This window comes from Neodiprion virginianus, chromosome 1, assembly GCF_021901495.1.
Source record: "Neodiprion virginianus isolate iyNeoVirg1 chromosome 1, iyNeoVirg1.1, whole genome shotgun sequence".
Taxonomy (NCBI): Eukaryota; Metazoa; Arthropoda; class Insecta; order Hymenoptera; family Diprionidae; genus Neodiprion; species Neodiprion virginianus.
In genome coordinates this window covers 25348627-25376302 of record NC_060877.1, presented here as the reverse complement: position 1 = coordinate 25376302, position 27676 = coordinate 25348627, and the positions used below count along the sequence as shown (strand labels likewise).

Sequence of the window (27676 nt, the reverse complement as noted above, 5' to 3'; positions counted from 1 at the left end):
GATGAGAATGTTTGCTTACATCGGAGAACAACACAACTTCTCCACATTTCAATGCTTACCGTGAGCCGAGCATTTTCGAGCCCTTTGTAGTTCGAAATCCTTGATTGATCGCCTTCGTCGTCGACACAGCAGCGTTGTATATTCGCCAGTAGAAGAAGAGCATAACCAGCATTGGGATGTAGAAGGAACCGAGTGCGCTACGCAAATGAAAAATTAAAATTTCATATCTGCAATCGTATCGATAATCAATCAATGACGGAGAATAAAATGCGATTTCACGAATCGGATCGCGGTTGATGGTATATTAGAAATTGGTATCATTTGGATGGGTGGTTACAAACGCATGGCAACCGAACTCGACACCGAATTTAGGAAATACAGGATACGTTTCAGGCGATGAAAAACACCGAAATAAGAGCAGATCCGTATATCTCGTTTAACTACGTTTAACTTATTGCCAGGGTTGTATCTACGAGAATTATCATGCAATTAGCTGATATATTTTGCAGCGTCAAAAATTTCGTGCCGTTGAATACGTTAGATGAAATTAAAACGCCGATTTTAAGTAAGCATTTAATGATTCGCATTAAAGAGAAAAATATTCATTGGCACGTTTGTTCATTTTAATTGCCATCATGAATCCCGGAGTTTATCATTCGCTCCTTTATTTGCATCATAAAACTGGGAAGAACAATAGAACCTGCAACTACCGTGCATTACAAAGATGACTACGGAGTGAGGAATTTTACGAACCGATATAACGAGAAAGAAAGCGAAGTAAAAAATGCGAGGTGAAAAAATCAACACAACTTTATGTGGGTAAAGACTTTATAGCCGTGTGCGAAATCCTTGGATCGCTTGTCGAAACTTTAAGTGATTTCAAAACAAGATCACACCGCCCCGGACCCTCATGCTAATTCGAAAATAGTCGTCACTTCTTCTTTCCAAGGGTGGCGAAAACTTTTTTCCATTACTTTATTTTCCTTTCAACTTCCCTTTTTCTCTCGCTCCTCTCCTCGTCATTCTCTCTCACTTACTGCACGGTAGTTGTTATACACCGAGCGTAGCTGTCCCGGCCAGGCTTTTCTCAATGTTTGAAAACACTTCCGACACAACACAGGACGTGTGGACACACATGAGCGTGGCATCTGGGTAAGTACGTAGATGCGCGGTTTTTGCGACTGTCCTTTGAAATTCGCCTCAACTTCTGTCATTGCGCGTACGTATACCGTGCAATACATCCAGTCGTATGTGGTCAAGGCGAAGGTATTTTTATCACCGTGGGTCTTTGCGGAGGGTATGCATTAGATTGACTGCAAAGTACACGTACGCAACTTTCTCATCTAGTGAACTCCGGATATTACATGTCAGGCCTGAAAATTATCAAACAAATTGCGATGACCGTACATCGCGTCGAATGAATTATTCAGACACCGTGCCTCGCGGACCTTTGAGCATTGCAGCTTCGTTACAATTTTCGAGCATGACATCGTTATACGGAGGCTTCAAGATTCCTCGTTACCAAAATTTACGGACACTTTATGACCGAGTACGAATTTCACCAACGTCGTGGATAATTAATGGCTTCAACAGTGTCGACTCACCTGTATACGACGTACCCGGCATCATTGGTGAGTTCGCATATCCAGGGACAGGGAGCGACCGGAATAAAAATTGTGGTCATATTGAAGGGTCCGGTTTGCGACAGAGTCGTGTTGTAGGGTGCGTGTACCTGGGATGGAAAACGAGAAGAGTTAAGGTGGAGAAAATGATAGGCTCACTTTTATTCTCTTTCAGGTATAACTTAAGCATACCCAAGAGTCAAGTAACCGAAACACAAAATCCCACGTGTTACTATCGTGATCGGGATAACAGCAGCGGTATTATCGCGTGCCGTTGGTTTTACGCCGTGATTCCATTGCTCGCTCGCTTATTGTCAGTGTCACGTTTGCTGCGGCAATTGGTGTAATTGGATTTCAAGTAATTGAGGCGACAAATTTGAAACGAAATGAATTGACTGATGAATAGACGCGTAACAACTTGGATCCGTCTTATTGACACGTCCCACATCGTGTCTCCGAGTAATTCAGACCTTTATATCTTTTGTTCAGAATTGTATCGTACAAATTAGCAGCCCCCAAGTTGGTATATAGTTGTATATATAAGTATATGTGTGTGTCTGTGTGTACATGTACACGTAGATGACAAAATTTCAACGAAGTTACGTGAAATCCGATTGTTGGTAATTAGGACGTTGTAAACGTGGAACACGATTTCGTCATTCCGGGATATTAAGTTACAATCGCAACGCTCAATGTGGGTGTAATTGATAATTGCACCAATTCGCTATTCATACCTTCGTGCGCAGAACAATTATTTCTAGTTCATTTTACAACTTTAATTGTTCCAAAGTAATTTTCTACGGGCTGTTTTGCAGTTGTAACAGAAAAAGTATAATCGCCCGGGAATTTAGACCAATTGCTTCGTCGAACTGTGTCACGTTAGTTTTAACGCGTTTTTTATACATCCGCGATGGGGTAAGAAGATAATTGATCAAGTTTAATTATACCTCTTTGTCTTTCCAGCCCACGAGAGGAGGGAAACATATCACGAAGCTCAGGACCCAGACAGTCGCCACAAGAAGTCGAGCCCTCTTTGGTGACATGATCTGCGTTTAAAACCACAAATCAACAATTCCTCGTTGCGGAACAAAGATTAATTATTACGCTCATAGAAAAGTTGCCGCGTTGAATGTTGCTCGAAATTTTCAATGCTCGTAATTACGTAATAGCTTAAGTGTAAAATGAAGACAACTGTCAACTCGAAGATTGTTAGGAATTTTTTAATTCACCTGAGCGTAATCACGGGGTTTCTGAAATTATTAAGTAACTCTCAGGTGATTAAGAGAAGAAAAATGCGTGAGTCAATTCTTGAAATTCACAGTATCAGGCTTATAAATAGAGTAAATAACAATTTTTTAACACTCTTCAATTTATTGTCCGTTTGACGAATTGACTTTGGGGTAACTTGGCGTGAAATCGAATTTAGTGATTTTGATCGTGACTGATCCGAAAGAATCCGGGACCCGTAATATCGATGAAGTTATTTCACCTCGTTATAGTCTGGCGCATGCATATTCAGTCCACGTTATCGATAACGCGCCTCTATTTTAGGTTCTATATTAGCGGAATGAATATATTGATTTATCGTTGTTATACCTGTGGGTAGCTCACTGGCCTTGTGACAGCTAAGTATCGGTCCAAACTAATGGCGCACAAGTTCAGAATCGAGGCCGTGCACATCCACACGTCTACGGCAAGCCATACGGAACACCAAATGTCACCAAAAATCCAAACCTTTACGGGGAGAAGAGGACAGAAAGCAAAGTTACAGCTGATTGATCCCTGCAGACTCTCCGCTACGGAAGAATTTTACTTTCCGTTCCAATGATGTTTAACTGTAACCGCAGGGAACGATGGCTAACGAAAACAGAAAAACTGGGGATTCTCGCTCTACATATACAATTTATATAAATAGTTGAACAACGGTACGAGTTGAGGGAACAGGTTGAAGAAAGTAACATAGAAGGATTGCAGGAAATCAAAGTTTAAATGCTGTGATCGAAGCTCGCCAAGTTACGTTTAATTCATACAATATTTACTTGGCACAGAAAAATTTCAACCAGAAAAGCTTGATCAATTTTAGGATAGTCCGATCGTGAACAATAAAACCTTTTCATTTTTGCGATTTTTATGAATTATAGGTCATTTTTTTACTACCAAGTCTCTACAAATTGCTGGAGATAAATTTGTTTTTAGGTTTATATGGACTCGAGCCTGAGAAAATTGTATGCAGTCATTATAGCTGGTTATAATTATTCAAATTACAGTTTTCAAAGTGCATAGGGGGCATTCCATGTCAACTCGACCAATGATTTTTCCTCACCATTCTTGATTTCCTTGAAGGTTCTACGTCTCTGCGTAAAGATTCAGAGTTGAACACAAAATGTTTGGTAATTTTTGGAGAATTTGGTAAACGTTGAAATATGGTATGTAGTTTTTTCAAGACGTTTAAAATGCTATAAAAAATCAAAAAAAAAAAAAAAAACCGTCCCGTCACTGGCCGATGTCAAAATGATCGAAATGAAAAGATTTTTGAGAATTTTTTGAGAGTTGTAAAAAATGCCAATTTTAGATAGCTTTGAATAATCATCAAAATTAACGGTTATAGGAAAAAAAATTAGAAAAATTCAGGACTGCTTTTTTTGTGATCGGAGAATCGTATAAAAAATCATGAAACAAATCAAAAATTCTGACGGAAAATCATTGGTCGAGTTCACATGGAACGCCCCATATACTAGCGTTATTGAAGTTGTGCTCCAGATGATTTGCGAAGAATTTATAATCATCAACGATAAAACGAGGTTCGATTCATCAAAATTTGACAAGAAACACGATTTTCATATTACAATGTGATAAAATAATGAAATCCTTTCACATGGACCGATAGATAACCGAACTTCCTTCATTAGAATTTTCAGTTCTTACTGTTTTCCCATATAAGTAGAGACGTTTTTAATGAAATTCAGTTTCACTTTCGGGACGCAGGCATTTTTATTTCTATTATTTCCCACAATACACGATTCGTGAGCAAGATAATTGAACGTAAAGTTCGCGGATAAAAGTGAACATCGTCAAGTTGAAATTAAATTGCAAAAATGAACGATGTAAATCACGGTGAAACGCAAGAAGGGGTAAATATTCTTACCTTAAATACTTCCCAAGTGGCACTAAACGGCAGAACCGCTACGCCGACCATTAGATCCGCAACGGCGAGACTGACTATAAACATATTGGTCACGTTTCTCAATTTGGACGTGTGGTAAACGGCCAGAATGACCAAAACGTTCCCCAGGACTACCATAACGTTGACAACGGCGAGGACGACGAGCGTCGCGACGATTCCTGGCCCAGCCCACTCGACGCCCTCGTACAACGCTGCACAGGCGGACTCGTTGAGCTCTCGCATCTTAGCCTCACTTCCGGCTCTCCATTTTCTTCTTCTTCTTCTTCCTTTGTCCTACTCTTTTTCTCCTCTTTATTTCTTCACTCGCCTTTAGGTTGGTGTGAAAAAATTTCTACGAAGGACCTCCGTCATAATTTTTATTTTTTAATTCCCCAGTAATTTTTTTCTTCGATACCGTTTAGTTTCTTTACTTGCAAACGTTCTCGATGCGGTCAATTAGACGTTATAGGTACAAGCTAGAGAGTCTTTGATTTCTTTAATAGCATTGTTTTTTTTTTTTTTTTGTCTCTTTTGGCTTGGCTCATTTACTTTTTTCTTCTTTTTTCCCCAGCCTCCGAGAGGTAGCGCGAATGTTTCAATCTCAATGAGGCCTAATCAATTACTTGATTAATTAATTTACCGCACACCGCGACCGGTCTCGTCTTTTATACTTTTTTTCACTTATCTTTGGTCAATTTTTGGTTACACGTTACAATGGCTTTTATACTTGCGCGCGGTATTTATTATCATATTTTAATTTATGTGTCAATTGTGTGGTTACGGACATCAAGGGTAATGGCATATAAACGGCTACACTATTATTAATGGCGAAACACTAAATTAACTTAACGCATCGCGGTTTACGTGCATACCTATTTACAGTTTATTGATCACGTCATAGATGGCCACAATCACTGTCTATTTATTATTGCGGGTTTGGATCAATTTACACATCTAAACCATACTGACTGCTTTTACATGCATGGTAGGTGGGCAATAATTTGTTGACATATAATATATTTTATATAATCAGCCTTCACACGAATATGTATATACATATATATATTAAATTATGGTCATTATTATTGTTGTCATTGTTGCTGTTGTTTTTGTTGTTATTATTAGTTTTTTATGGATAATAAATGTTGACCTTGCACCCACGGGGTTTTGGCGCATATCTATATATACGTATTATTTAATCAAAAATCACAGCCAGAAAAATAAAAGATACATTTAATGAGTTCCAATCACATATTTACGTGTATATTTAAGATAAATTATCTTCAAAGCAGTTTTACACGCATGCGACGTTTTCATGCTATCTACATTCATTTTTAAATCGATTTCGTAATTATTTTATCCTGTATATTTATTTATATTTCCTGTTTCTTTTTTTTTTTTTTTTTAAATATTTTTGTCACTGCAGCCTGTATTTATATTGTACGTATAATGTAGTTATACACGATGAATTCACGTAAAAATTCTCTCAAAGCTAAATAATCTTTCGGTATTTTAAACATTGTCTGTATCTTAGCAGTCTGAAGTATAATTCTTTTTTAATTCGCTTGGGTCTCATTTTCCTATCCTTTTTCACTTCTTTTGTTCCTTCTTTCTCTTGTTTTTAAAGTAAATTTATTGTTTTAGGAAATCCTCTCAAAGTTGGCGAACCGCATTTTTTTTTTTTTTTTTTTTCACTTTTGCGATTTACATGCTCGATATCATTTTACCCTCCGCGTTCTCCTCATAATTCCTCCCTGAAACAAGAGTAAGGGTTATTCTGAGCGTGAGAAATATATCGTTCGATAATATATCTGACGAATATTTCATCGAAGTTGGAGTAGATGAGGTAGGGAAAAGGCATTTTCCCTCCCGATAAAACATCGCGAGTTTTGCAGTTGTTAAAATAGAAGCGGTAATCAAGTGCAGATGTGTTTTTGTTTTTCAAAAAAAGTATTATTTTACGATCAAATTACAAAATCACTTGCACATATGGGACTGTCCACGTCAAATTAACTTGCTTAGTGACCTCATAATCTTCGATTTTTTTCATCTTCTGATATGTTGTAAGATTATGTGAGAAGAGTCGTTTCCAAATAAATTAGTTCTTGCCATAAACCGAGTATTTTTTATTCTGAGTCGTCACGGTAATCCCAAATCGGATTCATGTAATATTAATTTTCATTTTTATCTACTTTACTTCATCATAAACGAATTTGCCTACCACGATGAAATTTTCTTTGTGGTTCATGTGAATGATCCAAGAAATCTATTTGAAAAATTGAGAAAATCAAATAGTCCAGCTTTGAGAAAAAAGTTATTTTGCTCTCAAATCGTTAAAAACAAGACTTGGACAAGCTGTGAAAATTATGGAACATCTTTTATTCGAAGGTTCATTCAATTTCGCAAAGTTTGTTCATTCTGTTCATCATTGTACCGCGAATAGTTTCCGGAATATAACACTTTGAAAAAAAAATCACATAAATTTTGAATGTGATGCACTTTGAAAATTTAAGACACGAAAAATCTGAATAAAACCATGAAAGGTCTTCTCACATACCTCGTACAACGACATATCAGAAGAACGAAAAAATCGAAGCTGAGGAGGCGTCAAGGTAAGTCGAATTGATGTGGAGAACCCCGTACTTATTATATACGTATAATTGATGTATTGTTATATACTCAATTTGTAATTAGCGGTTGATCGATATAACCTTGGCGCACGATATCCAGCTTTCGTCTAATTTTGTACTTGAAATATGTCACATGTATAACCTAGGTATAACATATACGATCATACGTTTGTACAAATGTATAGAATTACACGTCAATCAGACGTTAACGAAGGATGCTCAGGGCAGCTGAGTTTCTCAATCGTTGATATGACTCGAAACTATTCGTTGGTGAAATTTATACGATCGCAATATATCGAGAATATTGTTTCCATCAATATTGTTCCCCTATTCTTTTCGTGATCGGCGATTTAATAAATAATCGCGGATTGTTGAGCGTCTTTTATTGCTTCTTCGACTGTAAGGATACAGAGTACACTTTATCCTTGAATGGTGCATATTCCCTAATCGATAATCGCACGTGGATGTTTGGTTGAAATTAGGAAAACGAAACGATGAAAGCAAGGAAAAAGAGGAAAGTGAAATCGACGTGTTATAGTTATAATTATAGTGACGATGAACAAGCCGATCGTAAATCTGGCCGCAAGTATAATTACACACTCAGTCCTCGATAAGATCGAATCTGTGACGATAAATTGGCGTATAGCGTGCATTGGCGTTGATAAGTGAAATATGATTACGTTATTTAGTGGATATGTATAAGATATTCTTTTACTTCTCAAGTGCAGCCACCGCTTGTGGTGTACAGACCGGCAGTAATTGGCCGTGAGTTAATTAAGAGATACCCAACTAGCAACGAGATGCGAAGGGTGAATTTAAAAAAGCCGAAAGCATTCACAGAGTCGGATTCTAAAGCATTTGGCCAGATTGGTATTAAATACACGTATACAAGTTTGCCGTAAGAGATGCGCCGCATTTGTAGTTTGCTGTTGTGTGTGGAGAAAGAGAAATTACGAGCAATAAAAGTAGACGTGCAATTATCACAAAGGACCTTCTCCTCCAGCTATGTATTTTCAAGAAAATTTCTCTACGGAATATTTGCGAAAGAAGGTAAGGTTAAATTGACCGACTCCTCTTTCAAACATCCATTGTTTTCCATTCTCTCCCGACTTTTTCAACCCCTTGCTAATTCCCGCATCACCGCTAAATCCCTGCTGTCTGTACGCACATACATACACACCATATATCCACGGCTTAAACTCGACCTTCTCATGAACGTAGAAAGCTTTCCACGGAGACGGAAATCCGTACAATGAGTATGTCAGTTATAGAAAATGCGTGAATGACTTAGGATTCATCGCCAAATGGTTCGGAATATGAACTTTATCATAAGTAATATGAGCATGGATCGCAGGTTGAGACACGGTTCGAACAAATTATATTTTCGCACCGTGCCGGTAAACACGAGAATAAAAATAGCGAAGAAAGATTTCCTTCGTGTAAACGGGATTCCCACATGGAATGGATTGAGAGTAAATTGAAGCCGCAGCAATCCCATTTTCCGTAAAAGGTTGATTATATCCGAATTGATTTCTGTGTTTTATCTTGCGCCTTTATTCATGTTGAAAATTTAACCTCATTCTGGTACACAGATTTGTCTGCATAGTGAAAACGTAAATGAATAAATGACTAACGAGGGTGACGGTTCCAAATGAAAAACGGTTAATCGAGGTAAAGCCTTTGTGGAAAAAGCTCACGAGGCGTAAAGGTGATTCAAGTTGGAATTGCGAAATGGGAAATTATAGATGATCCACGGCTGTACAACAGTGATGTAGAAAAAAGCTTTCATCAGCGTTCCGTACGGTATCTGAGAAATTTATTGAATAATTTTCGGGCATAATCAAAGCCTCTTGCACAGCGTTAGTTTTCAGCTGAGAAATTCAATTCTGCACCGTTTGGAACAAAGCATTAGATTATAATGTGATTTCCGTCCGTACAGTTTGTGTGAAAACTTAAAAAAGACAAAGTTATGTCAATAATTTGTATGCCTCTTTACGAATAACATATGTTAGTAGATAATGACACTAACATGCGGCTACTCGAGATCATTGAAATCATGCTAAGAGCCTGACGTAAATCGCGTTTTCCCTTGATTTTCAACCGCCCGGAGACAGCTAATTTACATCGTCCAATGTCCGATCGGTCAGTTATTTCAGGTTCGCTTTTCGGTTGCCGGTTGAAAACTAGAGCAGCGTGAACGAGCTCAGCACACGAGGTGAAGAGTTAATCTTGGTATATTCACGTACAGAGACTGCACACAGATTGAAGTCTACCGGGTATAATGTAGCGAGGGTGCAAGTGTACACAGTTGAAATGAGGTTTCATACGAAATTCAACGTCTTCTTTTCACGGATTTCTTTTTTTTTTTTTCTTCTTTCTAGAAATGAAGACTCACGCATATCGGCGCTTATGGCTATAAACGAGAGCAGTCTGTTATACCTTTAATAAATCGTATCCGCGATATCGGAGATTCTGATTTAGGAACTCAGGCCGAATACTGCAAATACTCACGAGTTATCTGTTCGAGACTCGAAACCTATTACCTTTCGTCGAAGCGCACAAATTGCGCTGATTCTTCAAGACTTTGATATTTTGTTTTCTTAGGCCCGTAAAGGCACGAAGAATGGTGAAAATCTCTATTGCGAAATTTTCAAGCACACATACCTTTCTTCTTTACTTCGCAGTAACAACGTATGACATACTTTGATCACTTATTTTCTGCGCAATGTCGTAAATCGGTGTGTGGTGCACATATTGTGCTCGCAACTTTTTTTGTCGCACGTCTCAAACTTGCCTGAGTCATGGAGAAATTCGTCGACAAATTTAATGATGCCGATATTATTGCAATCTTTGGAAGTTGGTGAAAAAATGTAGAAGGTTTAGAAAATCGAAGGGTCGCAAGTACAAAATTTTGACAAAAAGCGTAAGTTTACGTCAAAACACAGAGAGCCAAAATTTCGAAGATTCTGTTTTTCGGCATTCCATATATTCTTGTTCACACTGAAGTTTCTATATTGTTGATCATCTGCATTTTGAAATTTTAGAAATCAGATTTCTGTGTCCTTCTAAATTCGTTATTATATCTTTAAATTTTCTGATGCCTCAACATTTTTACTCCCACCCAAGGGATGGCACGTTATAGCCGTGTGATGGAAGCCCATAGAAAGTTAAAATATTACTCTGAAACACTTTTACGGTGCTCGATAAATTACCTGAATGTGCCACCGGTGAAGAAAAAAAGAAAACGCAGCCGTGCCAAATAACTTTTAATATTGCACGCGCATTTGTTATAGAATCATGAACTGTTACAAACTGCCTGAAGCTAGAATATTCTGCAAGGGACAGCAAACCGTGATATAACTACAGCATAAAGTTTAGTTCGGAATTTTTCCTGAACCTTTCAAACCGATGCAGTAGGTGCACCAGAGTTACTATGCATGCGATAGTAATAACTATTGGCACTTGTCACAACCGTCCTACTGCAATATTGAGTAATTTGTCAACAACGTGTGAACTAATAACGCGAGTGATTTTCCAGATCTGTGAAAGTTGAAGTATTAATGAAGCAAATACTTGATTTTCAAATCGTGTGTTTCATCCGGTATTATACTTATTGTGGATCGAATGTGACGAAAAAATCATGGAAAACTAATTAATTTTTATTCATAAGCCTATGAAGCGAAATTTTGCGGAAACCTGATTTCGTGTTATTTTTTATCGGGCACGCTGATTGCTGGTGATCGTCAACCGGATATAGCGTCACCAAGGTATTGGTATTTCGAAATATATGCATTGCTTGACGAGGGGCGAAGGTAGCGACTCGTTTTCATCACGTCCGCATTGGGGAAAGAATTATCCAACTTCAATTTTCCCTTTCTACAATATTCTTTCCGTTTCCATCTCCCGCATTCTAATTATCCACTTTTTATACTCTGAGAAATCTCCGGGGATACTTTTCCCGCAGATCGTTTAAATCCGGTGATTTTTGTCCGTCGGACTTATGATCTCATCAAAATTCAGTACTGCTTTAAGACTCGAGTGGATTGAACCGAACTGATTTGAGACGTTATGACCATAGAAAATGCATCCTTTCGTGCCCTAGATTTTAAGTCACGCAAAAATGACATTTGCGACAAGAGTAAGAACAGGAATAAGCAGAGTGATCCTGAAAATCTTGGTTCGTACACGACCTCTGACCTCTTTTGAACACGAAAAACGTTCTCTCATATTCCCGCATACTTTAGCACCCGAAAGAAATTCAATCGCGTCGGTTTCGCAGCATCGAACTCTGCTCACTTTCTCACTTTCTTTCGCTCTGTCTCTCATTCTTTGTTCTTCTCTCGCTCCCTTATACGCGAGGGAGACCAGAAACTTTGTTTCGTTTCTTCCGAAGCCATTTTTTCTGTTACCAAAAAACTTTTGAAACAATTTTCCAAACTTTTCACCCCTAAAAACTGTCACTGCCACGTATCTGACTTTAAGTCGACACTGTATAGTACTGCATAAAGTATATACGAATGTTTTTTCGTTCCTTCACATTCCCTGCACACGTGAAAAATTACTGTATCAAACGTTCGCGCGAATTTACGTATGCGAGTATTTCGTTCTTCCGGTATCGTAAATCTGACAACGATGTTACAAATGTTACATGAAGGGATGAAAAAAAATTTCTGCTGCGATAAGCGTATATAGAAATTCAACTTTCGGGGTTGAATTATTCACTGCAAAGACGTACGAGTTACGTAAAAATCGGCGGAATCTTATGTGTAATTACGGTGTAAAGCGAGTGAATATTATACGTTGGACCTGCAGCGTGACTGGGATAAAAATTCTTTTATCGTAGCGTTGTAATAACACAAGGAGTGAAATTCGTGTATTTGCAATTGATAAAAGCTTTCAGACTGAAATATTTATACCTACAATATGAATGGACCCCGTCAATTCTGCGAGTTATTTTGATACTCAGAATTATTCATCAACCTCTTTCATCTAAATTTCATCACCATCATTCCTGAATGGCTGAGGTGGGTCTCGTTGAAGGTTGAGCGAAACTTCCAATTTCGATATACGCGGTCATCTTATTCGCAGGGGCTTAAATGGACGGGTGCAGGACAGGCGAATGGACAGATGAATGAACCGAGGAAAGCGCTGGGACTATATGAGCAACGCGTTATCCCCAAAGCAATTCTTGCCCGTTACCTGCCTATCATCGAAATTGCGAGAGACCCGAGTCAGGGTAGCGAGCCTCGTAAATAAAGGGCCAGAGCACGCTGATTTAATGCGACAACGCATCGGCTAAGATAACGACAGCAGTATCAATGTCAGCTAATGACGACTGCATCAATTCAGATATTATCCTCATTAAATGCGATGAAAAAATACGCATTATATTTCGAATTATTTATACACAAGAGAATTAGCTACGAGCCGAAAAAAAAACAATTGTTAAAAACGAAATTGGAAAGTGGCGACAGTTCGAGGCCTATCATTCAAGTCAACGATTCTGTTTTTAAACGTATGTCATTCTTTTTCGTTAAAAGTCTGATCGTAGGTAATGAGACAAGGCTTCCCCTTGCTGTACGAAACTCGAGCTTTCCGTCGTAAACCATGCTTACATCTTAATCATTGTATGAATTATTTGAGAGGGAAATTGTTTCGAAACAAACAAGCCTTGTCTTTCAACTAAATAAGTCCGGAAAGGAAAGGTCCGTTGCAGAGTATCTATGCGAAGCAAATTTCCATGGGATTGAATTGCAGATTTAATCGCAAAGGAGTTTAAATTCACCCCTAAAAAACTTCGATACTTATGTCCATTCACACGAGTGAAATAAAGTGCATGTTGTTACGGTGAATCAAAAATTCAACCGATGCATTTTCCTCGCTTCTACATGAAAGAATTCGCATGACTCGTGTCGCGAGAGTCTTTGTCGTAGCGTGGTCAAGAGCTCCGACCAACGAATTGACCGCCTGATACTTCGGCGAGAAATTACCGAGGCCCATTAGTCCACCCCTCGTTTTTGCCCGCGTCGAGTGAAAAGCTGCAGCAAAGAACTGAAGCTGAGTAAAAACGTGAGAGGCGAACATTTTATATGGTCTAATTTATTATTTTACTCTTTATGTGCATGTGTGTATTATATAACTGTACAATAAATTTAACCCTGTCGTAAAAGAAACTACGAGCCTGTCAAAACGTCCGGCTATTTTTAAACCTTTTTTTCGACATGTGAACAAGCTAATAAGATTCTATAAAAGCGCCCACGATGATCGCGCTGTTTTTCTTATGGGAACAATAATTCTTGTTACGATATTAAGGGAATAATAACAGATTACGGAACTGGTTAGGAACGCGGAACGGCACGTGAGAAAAGAAACTGATTTTTTTTTTTTAAAGTAGGCTTAGGTATAAAATAGTAGCGAAAAGTTGAGCGAATTTCTCAGAGTTTCCGTAATTTTTTTTATGGCAATGACGGAAATCTGTTTCAAGAAACCAAAACTCACCGCAATCAAATGTCTTACAATAACTAGCAGTTTCCGGTAGTTGAGTTGCAGAAATGAAACGTGTGTAATTGTTTTTACTCAACTGAATGTCATATAAATAAAATAAGTCTCTTCGGAAATTGTCTCTGTTATTGAAACGATACTGAGTTTGTATTTTCTGTAAAGTTTAAAAAAAAAACTCGATTGGGATTAAATTCAGACCGGTTCATTTTTGCGAATAATTTTTTCAACATTTCTGTGATACAGTAACTGCCGTTAAATGTCGATGAACGTCGAACAACTCCTTTTAAAATTAACAGGTGTTTTAGGCTAATCTATAGGTTTAACGGTAAGGAATTCACACCACGAATTCCGGGGGCAATTGGCATGGAAAAATTTCACGGAGCTTAGGGAGTAAAAGTCTTTGACCGATCTTGAATGGGTGATAAGAAAGAAGAAAGAAGCGCGAGGCTAGAGGTTGATTTAAGTGGAGCAATGTTACGTGACTTGAAACACTACCCGGCAAATGATTTAGGAAACTTTCGGCATTTTCACACGCTTGAAGTCAGCTCCAATATCTCAGATTACTACGGAAAGCCGCATCGTCGACAGCATCGCGAGAAACCTGACGGTGGTTGAAAGGCGTGAAGTGAAATCGATTAAAAAGAGCTACGACGCAGCTTGATCATCGAGGATAGAAACGACGTGCTTGATTGATACGCACACAATATTAGCAAAGCCGCGTGTTAGAAAAACTATGATATAGCATAATTAGGTGCAGCTATTTATTATTTATTTTATCCGTACCTTTATTGTTTTCTTTATAGCTCTACAGCTAACGCGATATTATCGTAGCGAAGCACTTGCAAAAAGTAGTCCAATAACAAGAGTTTCGGAAACAAATCAACACATGCTAATAGGATTGTGTATTATTAATTTTAGTGCTTGTTTCTTTTCGAACAAAACACTTTTTTTTATCCATAACTGCTTAAGATTGAATGAGTAGGATTTGAGAAACATCAGACGGTGCAGAAATTACAATAAAATTTTTCGCCCTGTCTTTTGACTTGAGATTCGCCGCTTTGTTCCATCGAAAAAATACGTATAAACAGCTTATGAAAAACTTTGACTTGAGTGCTGTTTAAAATTTGTCAAAGTTTGTACAAAAAACACAAAGAAGAGCTTTGGAAGCAAAGTATTTATTGCTCGTGTTTGCTGAAATACGAAATCTAAACACTCTTGGAAGTTCAAGCTTTTCCAAGCGATTTCAACATTTTACCATGTACATTAAAACATAATGTTTTATGTTTCAAGACTGCTGGGCAATTATGATGAATTCAGTTTGTTTATTCAATCATAGTGATGAAGCGTAGTTGAATTATGCATTTTCATAATAGGATGATTTAAAAATTTCGGGAAAAAGTAGTTTTTCTCTGGCTAATACTAGCGGTTTAAAAGAAAAGCTATTGTGTTGAAAAAGTTCTCTAAAGATTCCAGTAAATAGTTTGTTTTCGAAAATTAGTCGATAGCTGTATTTTCCGATATGGGAAAATAGCTTACATGACGAGGTCGGATAATTAGCTGATCAATACGAAAACGAAGTTTGTTGAGAAAAAAAATCAAGCATGCCCGAAGAGCACCTAATTAATCGCCAGCCATAACTCAGGGTCAGATATTTCAACACGGCTGATTTAATAATATTATCCATATTTGAATGACGAAGCGGCGGCAAAGATATTCGATTGAAATTTTCTCATTTTGATTTATGTATAGCCCAGGAGTTCCTCCCATTATGCGAAGTAGCCGAATCTCACGAGGAGCGGAGGCGGGTCGGTAATATATATTCGTAAGGTATATTGAAATTTTTACGACCGAGATTCCACCCCAAAATAACCCTTATTGTTTATTTACCAATATCGATCCCGACAGCATTGGGCACATATGCGAACGTACGGGTGCAGGGGACGTAAAAGATCCCGTCAGCACTCGGGACGATTGTGGAGAAAATCTTGGATAGACGAACGAGTGACTGCGATGTGATTCTTTTTTGCGCTCGATAAGAAATAGGATACCATGAAAAACCTTCGACTATCCACCGTGACGCCCGCATTTTAACCTGAATTGTAATTTCGTGGTACCTAATGCGAAACACTTTGCGAATGAAGGTACGCGGGCTGACTTTAGTTGAGTAAGTTTTGTCTACTCCATTCTAATTCGGTGCAAATATTCGAGGACGGCTGATCGTTCGAGATCAAAAGTCGGTTCGCGATGTGCGGTGAGACTGTAGTTTATAAGGGGAGTTGGGTCACTTTTCGCAATGGATTTCAATGTTAATTTTTAACAACTGCTGTTGATATGGAAAAGCTCGCGAACAAGCAAAGTTTCTGGGGTGGAGAGATGCTAGCTTTATTTTTATTTTTAGCTTCGAAAAGAATTTCCAGCAGAGAAGAGCACGCGGCTTTTCACGAGTTCCGTGAAGGAGAGCAAGAAGTATTGTTTGGTCCATTCGTAGCGGATTGATGGTGAGTCAAGATTTTCATTGTGTACTGTATAGTTCAAGTTTGAAACGCGTTTTTCTCGAAACAGCATTTTTCAGAAGTTTAAACATGGTACCTCAAATAGCAGTAAACCGATCACGCTCAAATTTTTACAGCATCTTTATTATACCTTTACCTATCGCGTGAACTAGGATAATCATGATTGCTTTGGTAGTTTTTGTTTTACGAGCTAAACGAATGGCAAAAAATTCAAATTTAAAATTTTCGTTTTCCAACTGTATACAAAAATTTGGATTACAAAATTTTAAATTCAATCTAATTCGTAGCATAATCACAAGCCTGAAGATTAAAATGCTATTGGTTTTTTGTTTTTATTTCAGATGAGTAAAGCCGGATTCATGTCTACGATTAAGTACACTTTTTTTTTCTAAGTACACTCCTATCGGCCAATATACATTAGGTTATATTCAATACTTCGTATCCAAAAACTGTGAAATGATTGTTTAAATATCGATAAATATAATGTGAAAATTATGAGAAATTTTGTTTCAATGGTTTCGCTTTTAGACTATCCACGCACTTTAATCGAAACGACGTTTTTCGCAGGATAGCTTCAAAACCGTTCGTATAACTGTACAAGGGTTTTCATGAAAAATGATACAAATTCTATTCTGATACATCGGTTTTGTAGAAGATAAAACGATTCGTGTCTCAACTAGGCTCCGTGAGTTATAAATTGAATACGTGGAAAAATTTGACAAAGATACGGAAAACGTATTGAAAAGATAAAATAAGCTGAGGATATTAAAATTTTTAGTCAATCACGTCATATTATGTTGAACTTAAAAACAGCCGATTATTTTAAAAAATTTATGGCTTTGAGTCACCAGGATAAAAATAGTATCCCCAATCCGATGGTTATTTGCAAATAAATCGCAAAAGGGTGAAACCACACTTCGATGAAGTCAGCAATCAGAGTTTGCAGATAAAGATTCTAATTTTTGTTGGAACGAGGCAGCGAAAGGCGACAATCGAAATTTTGTGAAATATCATGAATCCTCGTAACTGTTTCTGGAATGATGGGCATAAGACTGAACTGCGTTATCCTACTTGAATGAAGTTCAACACACTCGGCTGCTAACTTAAGCTTCAACGATTTATCTTGATTAATAGAGCGACACTCTCATGCACGTCAATCTTGGATCATTAATCGCCGCATATAAAGATGCACGATGCAGTCTGCAAAGATTCAACCCATGCTTATCGCGTGGCATTCGGTAGTTCAGAGAGAGCCTGATTTGTTTTTGCTTTCTTTTTTTTCGTGTAAAAAGACGTCTCGACATTTCAATGGAGATCTCAACGAAATTGCTGGACGAAACATTGAAAGGAAATAATTTTGTTTGATAAACTTTCCGCGGTAATTTGAAAGTACGGATTTATTTAACAGTCGAATAAACTGATGTCGTATTTCTTTTAGGACACCTTGAAATTCAGCGAAATTTTTTGTAACAACATTGCAGCAACGCCATAAGAATCGGGTGAGACTGGTTTAAAAACAGCTGATGCGTAACGCGTGCGAATAGTTAGTTAAGGACATATTAAATACATATAAATCCCAATTCTTAGAGAGAAATAGGGGTTTCTTTTCATAAAATACTTTCCTCACAAACGAAGTCGTTTTCAAAATCTAGGTACATATTTTGTAAAACATTCGCCACAGAAATGATTTTAGTAATTATAATCGGGAAACCCACTTTCTATTCGACAATTATTATCGTCACATTTCTCGGAAAAAGCTTCCACAATAATACACCGCATATTTTGCAATTACTTGGAAAAGCACATTTTTTTTTTTTCTTTCAAACGCTAATTGGATACAATAACAAAATTACTGCAAATCTCTACAACGCAGCAGTAAACACGTGAATCAACCAACCACATGGTAAACCGTACCGAGTACGACTAAGAAGGTATGTCGCCAAGAATGTCTGACCTTACGGTTGACTGACTCTCCTTTACAGGCGACAGATATTGCACTTAAAATTTCTAGAGCCGGACTAAGTGAGACAAGAGCTATCAAATATGGGAGTTGATTATACATTGTCGAACTTTTTCACGTGTTCTAAGAGTTTTTAGTCTATAACGACATTTTTGCAAGCTTCGTTGACCTTTGGCCAATTCACGTGGGTAACAAATAACATTCACACATCGTTAAAGAAAAATAATACTTACACAGAAAAGCCATATTTTCGTCAAAAGGATCCACTCTGTTCTTGGGCCAAAACTTTTGGAGGACGGAGTTGCACATTTTTTTTTCGTGCACAACGCGGAAAATAACACTTTGGTGTTACGATTTCTGTAACGCATATAATTTCAGTAAAATTTTCAAGCACGATAAAGATGACACTTTTTTTTTTATACCGATTAGTGGAAAACGTTGCAAACCGGATATTTTACTGTCAATTCAATGTATCGTACGTATGTTTCACAAAACTGTGCGAGTTCGAATTACCTATCTTCACGGTGGCACTTATCGAAATGTGAGATAACTTATTGCTCGTGAAAACAAAGCTAAAGAAAAAAGAATCAGACATATATTTTGTTTTAGGTTATACAGATATTAGTTGAAACAGCATTCGTTGTTTTTCTAATAATCATCGGCGTCGAAAAATTGCCATATCTCCGACCGCGGTCGGTGGCCGAAGATATTTGAAAAGCGGGAAGAGCGTCTTGTCCGCGTCGCGGTGCCGAGCGCACTAAATCCGGGCGCCGCGACGCCGAGAGACGCATGCGCAAACGTTATACGGTGTTACAACTTATAACTACACTCCATGAAACTGATGGAGTATTTCTTCCTTTCCCGTTTTCCGTCCCTCTATTCCGGCACTGTTGCTCCTGATTCGCGCTATTTATCATCCCCGTTACGCAGCTCAACGTTTCATCAGCCTTCGCTAATCCCCCGAAATATATGTAGGTATTATAAACTCGTTCATTCGTCTCAACGACCGATGCTCCTGCAATTATCTGGAGATATTGACGAGCAGCACGGAAATGCAAGAGTCGAACTGACTTTCCATTCAACCGATGCGCGCGTTTGCCGAGTGTGAATGAGGGGGTGAATTGGAAGGATATATACCGTACGACTCGTCCCTCGACCCTCCGCAGGCCCCATTCAATTCCACCCCACGTCCCACGAAGGCGAGACTTTCTGCAGATTTACGTCTGTTCGTTTGACCTTATACTAAGTTTGGATTTTCAATGCTCGACTTTCGGTCTTTGAGCTACCTACGTGTGTTCTTATGCCAGCAGCTAAAATTTGGAGGGAAACTCTCGATCCTGGAAGTCTTCCTGCATGTCGGGGAGAGGAATTGACTTATACGGTGAATTCTGTGATTAAATATCACGCTTCCTCTGACATTTTACGACACTTCCTTGTCGACATGTGTAATCAAAAATTTGAATGAGTTGCAACCGATTGTAAAAGGTTGTTTTTCGAATCATCAGATTTCTCAGCGTCAATAGGATCTAATATATTTCTCGATCGTTGGATTATTGCCAACTTCAAACGTGATGATTAATATGAGCTGGAAGGATTCGTACGATATGTTTAATTTTTTTTCTATCATCATCGTAGTATCAAAATCGATTATAGGAATGCCGAATGGAAACGGAAGTAATGAATTTTACGTTTTTCATATTGGCATAATCTGCGAATGCACGTGTATAGAATGGCCTACTATATGAAATGCCGAAAATAACACTTGAAACTTTTCACAATCATCGGCAAATGATAATTCGATGACAGTTGTATTAATTTACGGAACAGAAACAGAACGAGAACAAAAATAGTTGAAAGGAGTAATGAAAAAAAAACATTTAATTTAATTGATGTTAAGAAATCGAAGCACCGCTGTTGGACTTAATCTCTATGTACAACGATACTTGCGAGTTTGAGTCAGTAGAAAACAGTTTACATAATTAAATATCTACTTGAATCAATGAAGTTTCTGAAACATATAGTTTTTAAATTACAGAATTCAGTTTGATTTGCCAGAAACGAAAAGTTTCTGCAAATTGAATCAAATATATGTGTTGTTATTAAAATTTCATTAGGTTTACGTACAAGTTAAAATTTATGCAATTCCAGGACTTAATTTTTCTCGTTGTGGAGAGAGATCCGGCGACTTAACGAATACTGTTGTCCAATCATTAAGCGCTCTTGAAACACCTCAAAGTAAATATAAACGATTTCACAAATGGCATCACCCATAAAAACATCATTTTTGGGGGTCTAATGCAAATTGCATTTCACCATAAAATCCAATCTTCTTCCGATAAAACATTACGGATCTTTTTTTTTTCAACTTGTTAATCTGGTGATATCAATTTGATTTTAAACTGTTACCATTTTTAAGGAAAAATATTGCAGGACGACATTGCATCCGGTATTGAATACGAGATTTACCTTGCTAAGGTGAAGCAAAACAAAACGAGAATAATCAACCGTGAAACGTGATCGTCCCAGGACGAGTTATATGGCAGTTGAACAAAACTGCGCACCGATGCGTAACAAACCGACGTGGAAATACTGTCGAATATGGGAATAATATACGTCTGTCGTATATAATTACACGGAGGCTGGCAAATGAGATCCCAATTAATTAGTTTCGAAGACAGTTCGACATCGTAATTATTGTTCTCATAACTGATATCACATATTACGTCATTCATTGTCTGATAGACAAATAAATCATTTTATATTTGTTTCAAAACTAAATTAAATTGTACTGTTGTTTTACCTTCCAATCTATCCATACCTGTTCGTTGGGAGATGTAATTTCTGCGTGAGACGTGAAACTCGAGGATACAGACCTTGCATTCATCGACGCATATTCTTCAGGAATTTTATCTTCACCTTGTTATAATGTATGATTAATGTGCAATTGTTTCGCCATTCTGACACGATATGCGGGGTCGTAACAACGAACGCGATTAAATTATCCGTATATAATACGTACCTACAAAGAAATCAGACCTCGTGTAAAGCGGGTTCGAAAAATGCAGCCGTAAAAATATCCTCGGTCTTTATTATTATTGCTATTATTATTATTATTATTATTATTATTATTTTAAAATTTTCTCGTCGCAGCAGTATGAAACAAACCCGCTCGCTAGCTGGATGTATCCCTAAGTGGAAATGTTTATTCGTACCGAAATGAGGTTCCATGGACACTACCGTATACTTTGGTTGTATCCAATCGATAAGCGGCGTCATTTATTTTGGACAGTACCTGACCCCGTCAGTTTTCCGGATAAGTAAACAACAGTGGCGTAATTTCACCTGATTTTCACCTTGATTCAGTAACGAACCGAACGAATCGAACAACGCGCGTCATTAGTCGCGATATATCGGTATATACCGAACGCGGGGTTTAATTATACGAGTGAAATTCCATCGACTCGAGGAATCCGTTTATAGAGTCTGTGCAGAGACCGATGTCTGTTCATCAATATTTACTCATACGCTGCTAAGTTTAGCGTCTTGACTAATTCGGTGAATTTAGATTCACAGTAGAGCACAGGTACTGTAATAACATCAAGACGGATGATCGTTGTCGGAATTCCGTACGAAGAGGGCAAAATCGACGTTCCGCGAGTTTCAATCCTCCAATCGCGACGATTTCGCAGGATACGTAATAACGGATGAATAACTGCAAATATACAAGTCGAGTGGGCGACTCATGTTTGATGCCTGGAGCATTGAATCTATGCGCGAGAGATTTTTTCCACCTGCTGCAGGGAAACAACGAAATGTACGGTAAAAGAAACGGGGGTGGAGAAAAACTGAAAAATAAAACGAACAAAAAATGTCAAAAATCCTACACGAGGGCGTTGAAAGAGTCGGAGATTATAGAGAGAAAGAGAACCGGCTTGTTGTATGGATACAGCAGCGGGATTCGCGTGGGACTCGGATTGTGAATTGCAGATGCACGTCTATCGGATTCCTGCGAAATGCCCGGCAGGACAATGAAGCCGAGAGTGCTTTGCCGGACGTATTTCGCATAATTGCCTTTAACTAGTACCATTGATATTCAGAAAGCGTTTCACCGCGTATACGTCGAGGATTTCCGGTCCATCAGCTAACGATTCGAGTATTTCCGGGGACGGTAAAAAACAGAGATTGATAATATTGGGAATAGACTTTGACTCATAGAGCAGATCTAGTGGTTCTACGCGTTCGGCGAGTACGCTTGTTTTATCGAAAAGAGACTCTTTCCGTACAATCACTCGGCTAAATGCTCTTCGAAGCAACGCGACTTACTGAATCGTCTCTCAACGAAATATCTTGATAACGTATAGTTTGAATGATAGCTGCAACAATTCTTGAACATAAAGTGTCAATGTAAAGTATCTTCAAGATTATAAACTAACGGTGAAGTTATATCATAAAAAAAATCAACATTTTTCGTCGAAAACGAATAACGTTGTAAACAGCCGTAACGAGCACGTCGCCATTGATTAGCTTCAAGCGGACAGCATCGCTGATTATTTATTATTTCAACGTAAAACAGAAAACGTAAAGAGAGACTTTGTGCAAATAAATGACAAACAGTAGTGAGACAAATTAAACTAACGAGAAGCGATTTACATTTACAATTTCAAATTTATACAATCTCTTTCGTCACTACTAATCGTAACCTCTCGTCACGAACGGTAATGTTTAATACACGCACAATTATACATCTCCCCGCCTTTCTTGTTACAATTCGTGTCAATATTACTCAGCAGAATTAGCTGCAATATTTTTACGTATTCTGCAAGAATGCCTTTTTTGTCCATAGAAGATTAATATAATCGCTTTGATTACTGTAGCAGAAAATATCTTTTGCTTAATATTCTTTCATCGACAGAGTAAAATTCATAGCTGATAGATGAATTCGACAAAGGATGATCAGAGAGGAATTTATGAAATTCTCCGATAGCTGAAATGCTCGTATAATAGAGATGAAATTCGAACGGGTGGGGATTAAAGTCCGGTGAAGGCGACACGGAATTATACCCAATAGGTATGTGTACCATTGAAATTGAACGCGTGGGCGTACATGCGGAGCAGAGTGAATTTAATTGACATATTGTCGACAGATTTGTACCTTGGTTCGCCTTGTTTCAGATTATTTATTACAGAATACAAGTTCCTGCGAGCGTCGAACGTTCCGCAGTCCGCATTGAGCCGCAGTAGTAAAGCCATTGATTTGTCCGACGAGCGTGTCTGTTTGCATCCGAAATCTTGTATACCGGGTTGAATTATTTCAATCAACACGTGCCTCGCGACAACTGTGGCTAACTATCAATATGCATCGTTATCATACACTGCGTACAATGTTTAATCTGTATCGTTCTATACGTACATACGTACATACGTTACACGTGTGTATGCATGACAGGTGGAAAGCTGCAATCACGCCTTTCGTTTCAGTACAACGTTTATAGTACGGTTGTTGTACGATCGACTATACAGTGGAGAAATTTTTAAACATGCAAATACCGTCGCGTTTATTCTTGTTTTCCTGCACGATTTCAGCAGTGATCAGCTTTTTTTCCGATTTTTTCCATTATTATTTTTTTGTTTAATTTATTTTTTTACTCGACTTTGTTCTTCTATGTTATTTTTCGCTTACGCAACTGCGGAATATGAATGCGAGGAAAATTTCATCTCCAGTCAAATGATACTCAGAAATCTTTAGAGCTGCGCGGGCTTTCTCTGAACCTGGCGTCATTATGATTATATATATATATATATATACACCGTGCCGTGAACAATGGGTTTAATTCGCGGTTAGACGGTGGGTGTGAATTTTCACTGTGACGATATCGGTCATAATATATAAGCTGCATTGCGCTCGGCGAAGTTTTTATCACCTCGATTCAAACGGTCCAGCATCAATTAGCCTTGAGCTCGATAAAATTAGGCTTAACAACTGCGAATCAATTAGGAACGATAAAAAGGCGATTAATTACGCGTCCTTACCCGACGCAGCTGTTCGAGTCGAAGCCTAAAGAAGCTCTTTTATGTCTGTTCATGGCACGAAAACGGGTAATTTCTCAGTTGTCACCCCTCAATGCCTCCGATTGTGAAGAGTTTGAAATTACCCTCGTCGGGCAAAATCGCCATTTGGACTTTTGCTTTTCACCTGACTTCCGCGGTTTCGTTTCAAATACTCACAATCAGAGGAGCTTTCTGCCCGGGTGTCGACCGTCTCCCGTTGCTTGCCGCTTGTCGACGTCACTGCAGCGAAGAGAGAGAGAGAGAGAGAGAGCGAGAGGGTGGGAGGGTGAAGTGAGAGACAGAGAGAGGAAGCGAGGCACTCGGAGAAGGAGGAGGAGGAGGAGAAGGCGATAACACGTAACAGGGACGAGCCGGGTGTAATACTTTAGTCACATGCACCCCAGTCATCGATCATGAGCAGCCCAACCCCCGATCCTCGAGGTCCTGGCGCACGTGTGACCGACGTAGGGAGGCTACAGGACCGTTTAGCATCGACATTGGACACATCGCATTAGCCGAAAACGTGCCTCGGTGTCTTTAGCCCACTTTGGCAGTCGCTCTTTGTCCGATAGGTACAAAGAAGACGAATGAAAAAAGGGGAGGCGGGAAAATAGAAGCATTAACGGGGACGTAAAAAAAAGACCTCGTCCCTATTGTGCGAACCATTTGCTGATGTATCAATCGACCACCACCCATATCCTTTCTTCGATACGTAATGCTCTATGTATAATACACATGTGAAAATGGGTATACAACGTCCATTATCGTTATCGCCAAAGCGTATTGTTTATAAGTCATTCGTGCATAAGAGTCGGAGAGTTTGACTTGCGCTTATGTACGACTGACGCTTAGAACGTTGAGAAAATTTGAATATTGTCGAAATTGCAAGAAAATGAGATACGAGTAACGATTCGATATACGTCGTACGAATTGTCGATGTACGACGTTGACTGCTTTTTGTAACGTTAATTTTATTCCCGTAGTTCGCTGCGTACGTTTAATTAATTCAATAACATCTTGAAAGCAATTTAATGTTGTAGCAGTGTCAAATTAACGCAATAGTGAATAAGAAAATATAATACGAGTGACTGTAATTCAAAATAATAGTACCGCGCCTTAGATCTTCTGATTAAAGGTGGAAAACTCACTCTCGTCTTATATGCCGAACTATATTCTTCACTTATAGTCAAAAATGAAAATACTCATCGAAATCGGATATTTACATCAGTAAAAGAGTCAACATTTTCCAACGTACATTCACGACCAATGCCGAATTCATAAAAATCATCAGCAGTTCATAGAACAAACTGTAAGTTAGACGTCTTGTGAAAGAAATACAGATACATGCAATCAGTCAGTTTATATCAATTAATTTTTTCATTATGCCAGATTCTTGAGCGTATAAAGGCACTTCAGCTGTAGATTGAGAGAAAAACGATACGTGTTACAGGGCGAATGAAAAAAAGGCAGAGAAAACGAAAATCGTTCGGAGGGTAATGATCGGTTGGCCGGTGGCTAAAAATCAATTACACTCACAGTACTGAGAGCTAATGGTAAAATGATGACGATGCTTTTTCAACCTCGTTCATGGATATATGAACGCCATGCTACTGATTGATATACAGCGTCGAAAGCAGAGCTGCGGGCTTCTGTGTGTCTCTCTCTCTGTGTGTGTGTGTGTGTGTGTGTGTGTGTGTGTGTGGTACACGTTATCCACCAGATACATCTATTATATACGAGAATTTCGTGCAGGTGGTGCATTATACGTCATTCGCCGACGTTCCCGTTGAATAATTCATCACATAACCAGACAGGCATAAATATTATCTTCAACAAAATGAAAATTAAACATTTTCCCTCTGAATTTGGCGATATGCATACATGTGTATATATATATAGGCATTGATTATATGTACATTGATCCACCGGCGCATTAGCCAATATGTGCAAAATTCTCCCGTTGCTCCTTTATCCACCGATAAACGTCACGCGTTCAAAGCTGGTGTAACGATTAAAACGCCTACTCACCCTTCGCTCGACAAATCAAGATTATATCCAGTACGAGTGCAGAACAAGACTTCAAAAATTTAATCATTCAGTTTTCGAGGATGACGTCAAACTCTGATTTTAACCATTCGCGTTCCCGTTTACTATAGTTTTTTTTTTTTTTTGGTTGGCGTCGAAGAAACTTTGATCAACTTAATTAACTCAGAGGGTACTATTATCGATATTATTGTTTACCTCCAGCGAGCAAAAAATTTTTTTTTCAAATCTCTATCTATCAAATATAATGTTTTTAAAAAACAATTATTCGATTTCGCTGTCGATGCGTGGAATCACCTTTTATGAGAAATTAATTCATGCGAGAGAAATAATCCGACAAAACGATTGTTGTGATGCAATATTTACATTCTTTGCACTAATGGCATGAATGAAAAAAGCTAAAAATTAAAAAGATGTATCAAGCGTGGTGGAAATTCGAAAAGCGGTAACGCGGAAAAAACCGATACCTTGACGTTTTATCTGGGCCATCCATCTTCGTGACACCATCTTCGTCCTCGACTTCCGGACCTCAACCGGTTGTTATCTCATTTCCGTTGTCAAACTCAAGGGACTGCGGAAGAATCTTGCGTGAATTATTTCTAAAAAATTCACGTCAACGGGACAAAAACGATGGATACGATATAACTTCTCACGGTATTCTGGATCCGTAACAAGATTCTAATACCAAACATTCCAAATACGAGGAAATCTCACCCTTGCAACTTCATTGACAAACATTAAACAATGAAGAAATTTTCACGTGCGAAGACTTATGATACTATAGACATTCCAAATTTTATGATTGAAGAATTTTGAACCATTTTATCGGATCAGCTGCAACAAATTAGAACAGTTTTTATGAACATTCGAAATCTTTGAAAATATCTATACGTAAGATTAGCTGTTTGATTCGATCTATCAAATTGTTTTTGAAATTGTCAGGTCAAAAATAATAAATTCTATCATACCAAGTGTGTATTTTTTATTTTTCACTCTCATGCATTATATGGAAGTAGATTTAAATCAGATTTCTTCGTGAGTTTTGAACACGGAGGCTGAGAAAAGAAATCAGGTAATTACGAACGCAGATTATTACATCCCTGGGAATATCCTTGGAACGCATGAACGGAACTTCGGAAATGTTTTTTAAACTATTTTTCATCTGCAGGAGATGTACGTGATCCTTTGGCATACAA

The 27676-nt window shown here is 38.2% G+C and overlaps 1 protein-coding gene across 6 annotated transcripts in view; it reads right to left on the bottom strand.

Moving 5' to 3' along the window:
- The window catches only part of LOC124298532 (octopamine receptor Oamb), a 114204-nt gene that overhangs the window by 4850 nt on the left and 81678 nt on the right, over positions 1 to 27676 (bottom strand). For 4 of the 6 annotated variants that reach the window (XM_046750696.1, XM_046750686.1, XM_046750666.1 and 1 more), the window contains 5 exons: positions 4768 to 6539; positions 3219 to 3356; positions 2570 to 2668; positions 1605 to 1732; positions 60 to 197 (listed from right to left, as the gene is read on the bottom strand). In XM_046750696.1, coding sequence (XP_046606652.1) covers positions 60 to 197; positions 1605 to 1732; positions 2570 to 2668; positions 3219 to 3356; positions 4768 to 5028 — 764 coding nt within the window. In that variant the 5' untranslated portion in view covers positions 5029 to 6539. Of the gene's footprint in view, positions 1 to 59; positions 198 to 1604; positions 1733 to 2569; positions 2669 to 3218; positions 3357 to 4767; positions 6540 to 18622; positions 19122 to 27676 lie in introns of those variants that run through there. The other 2 variants (XM_046750676.1, XM_046750714.1) reach the window with 2 other exon arrangements.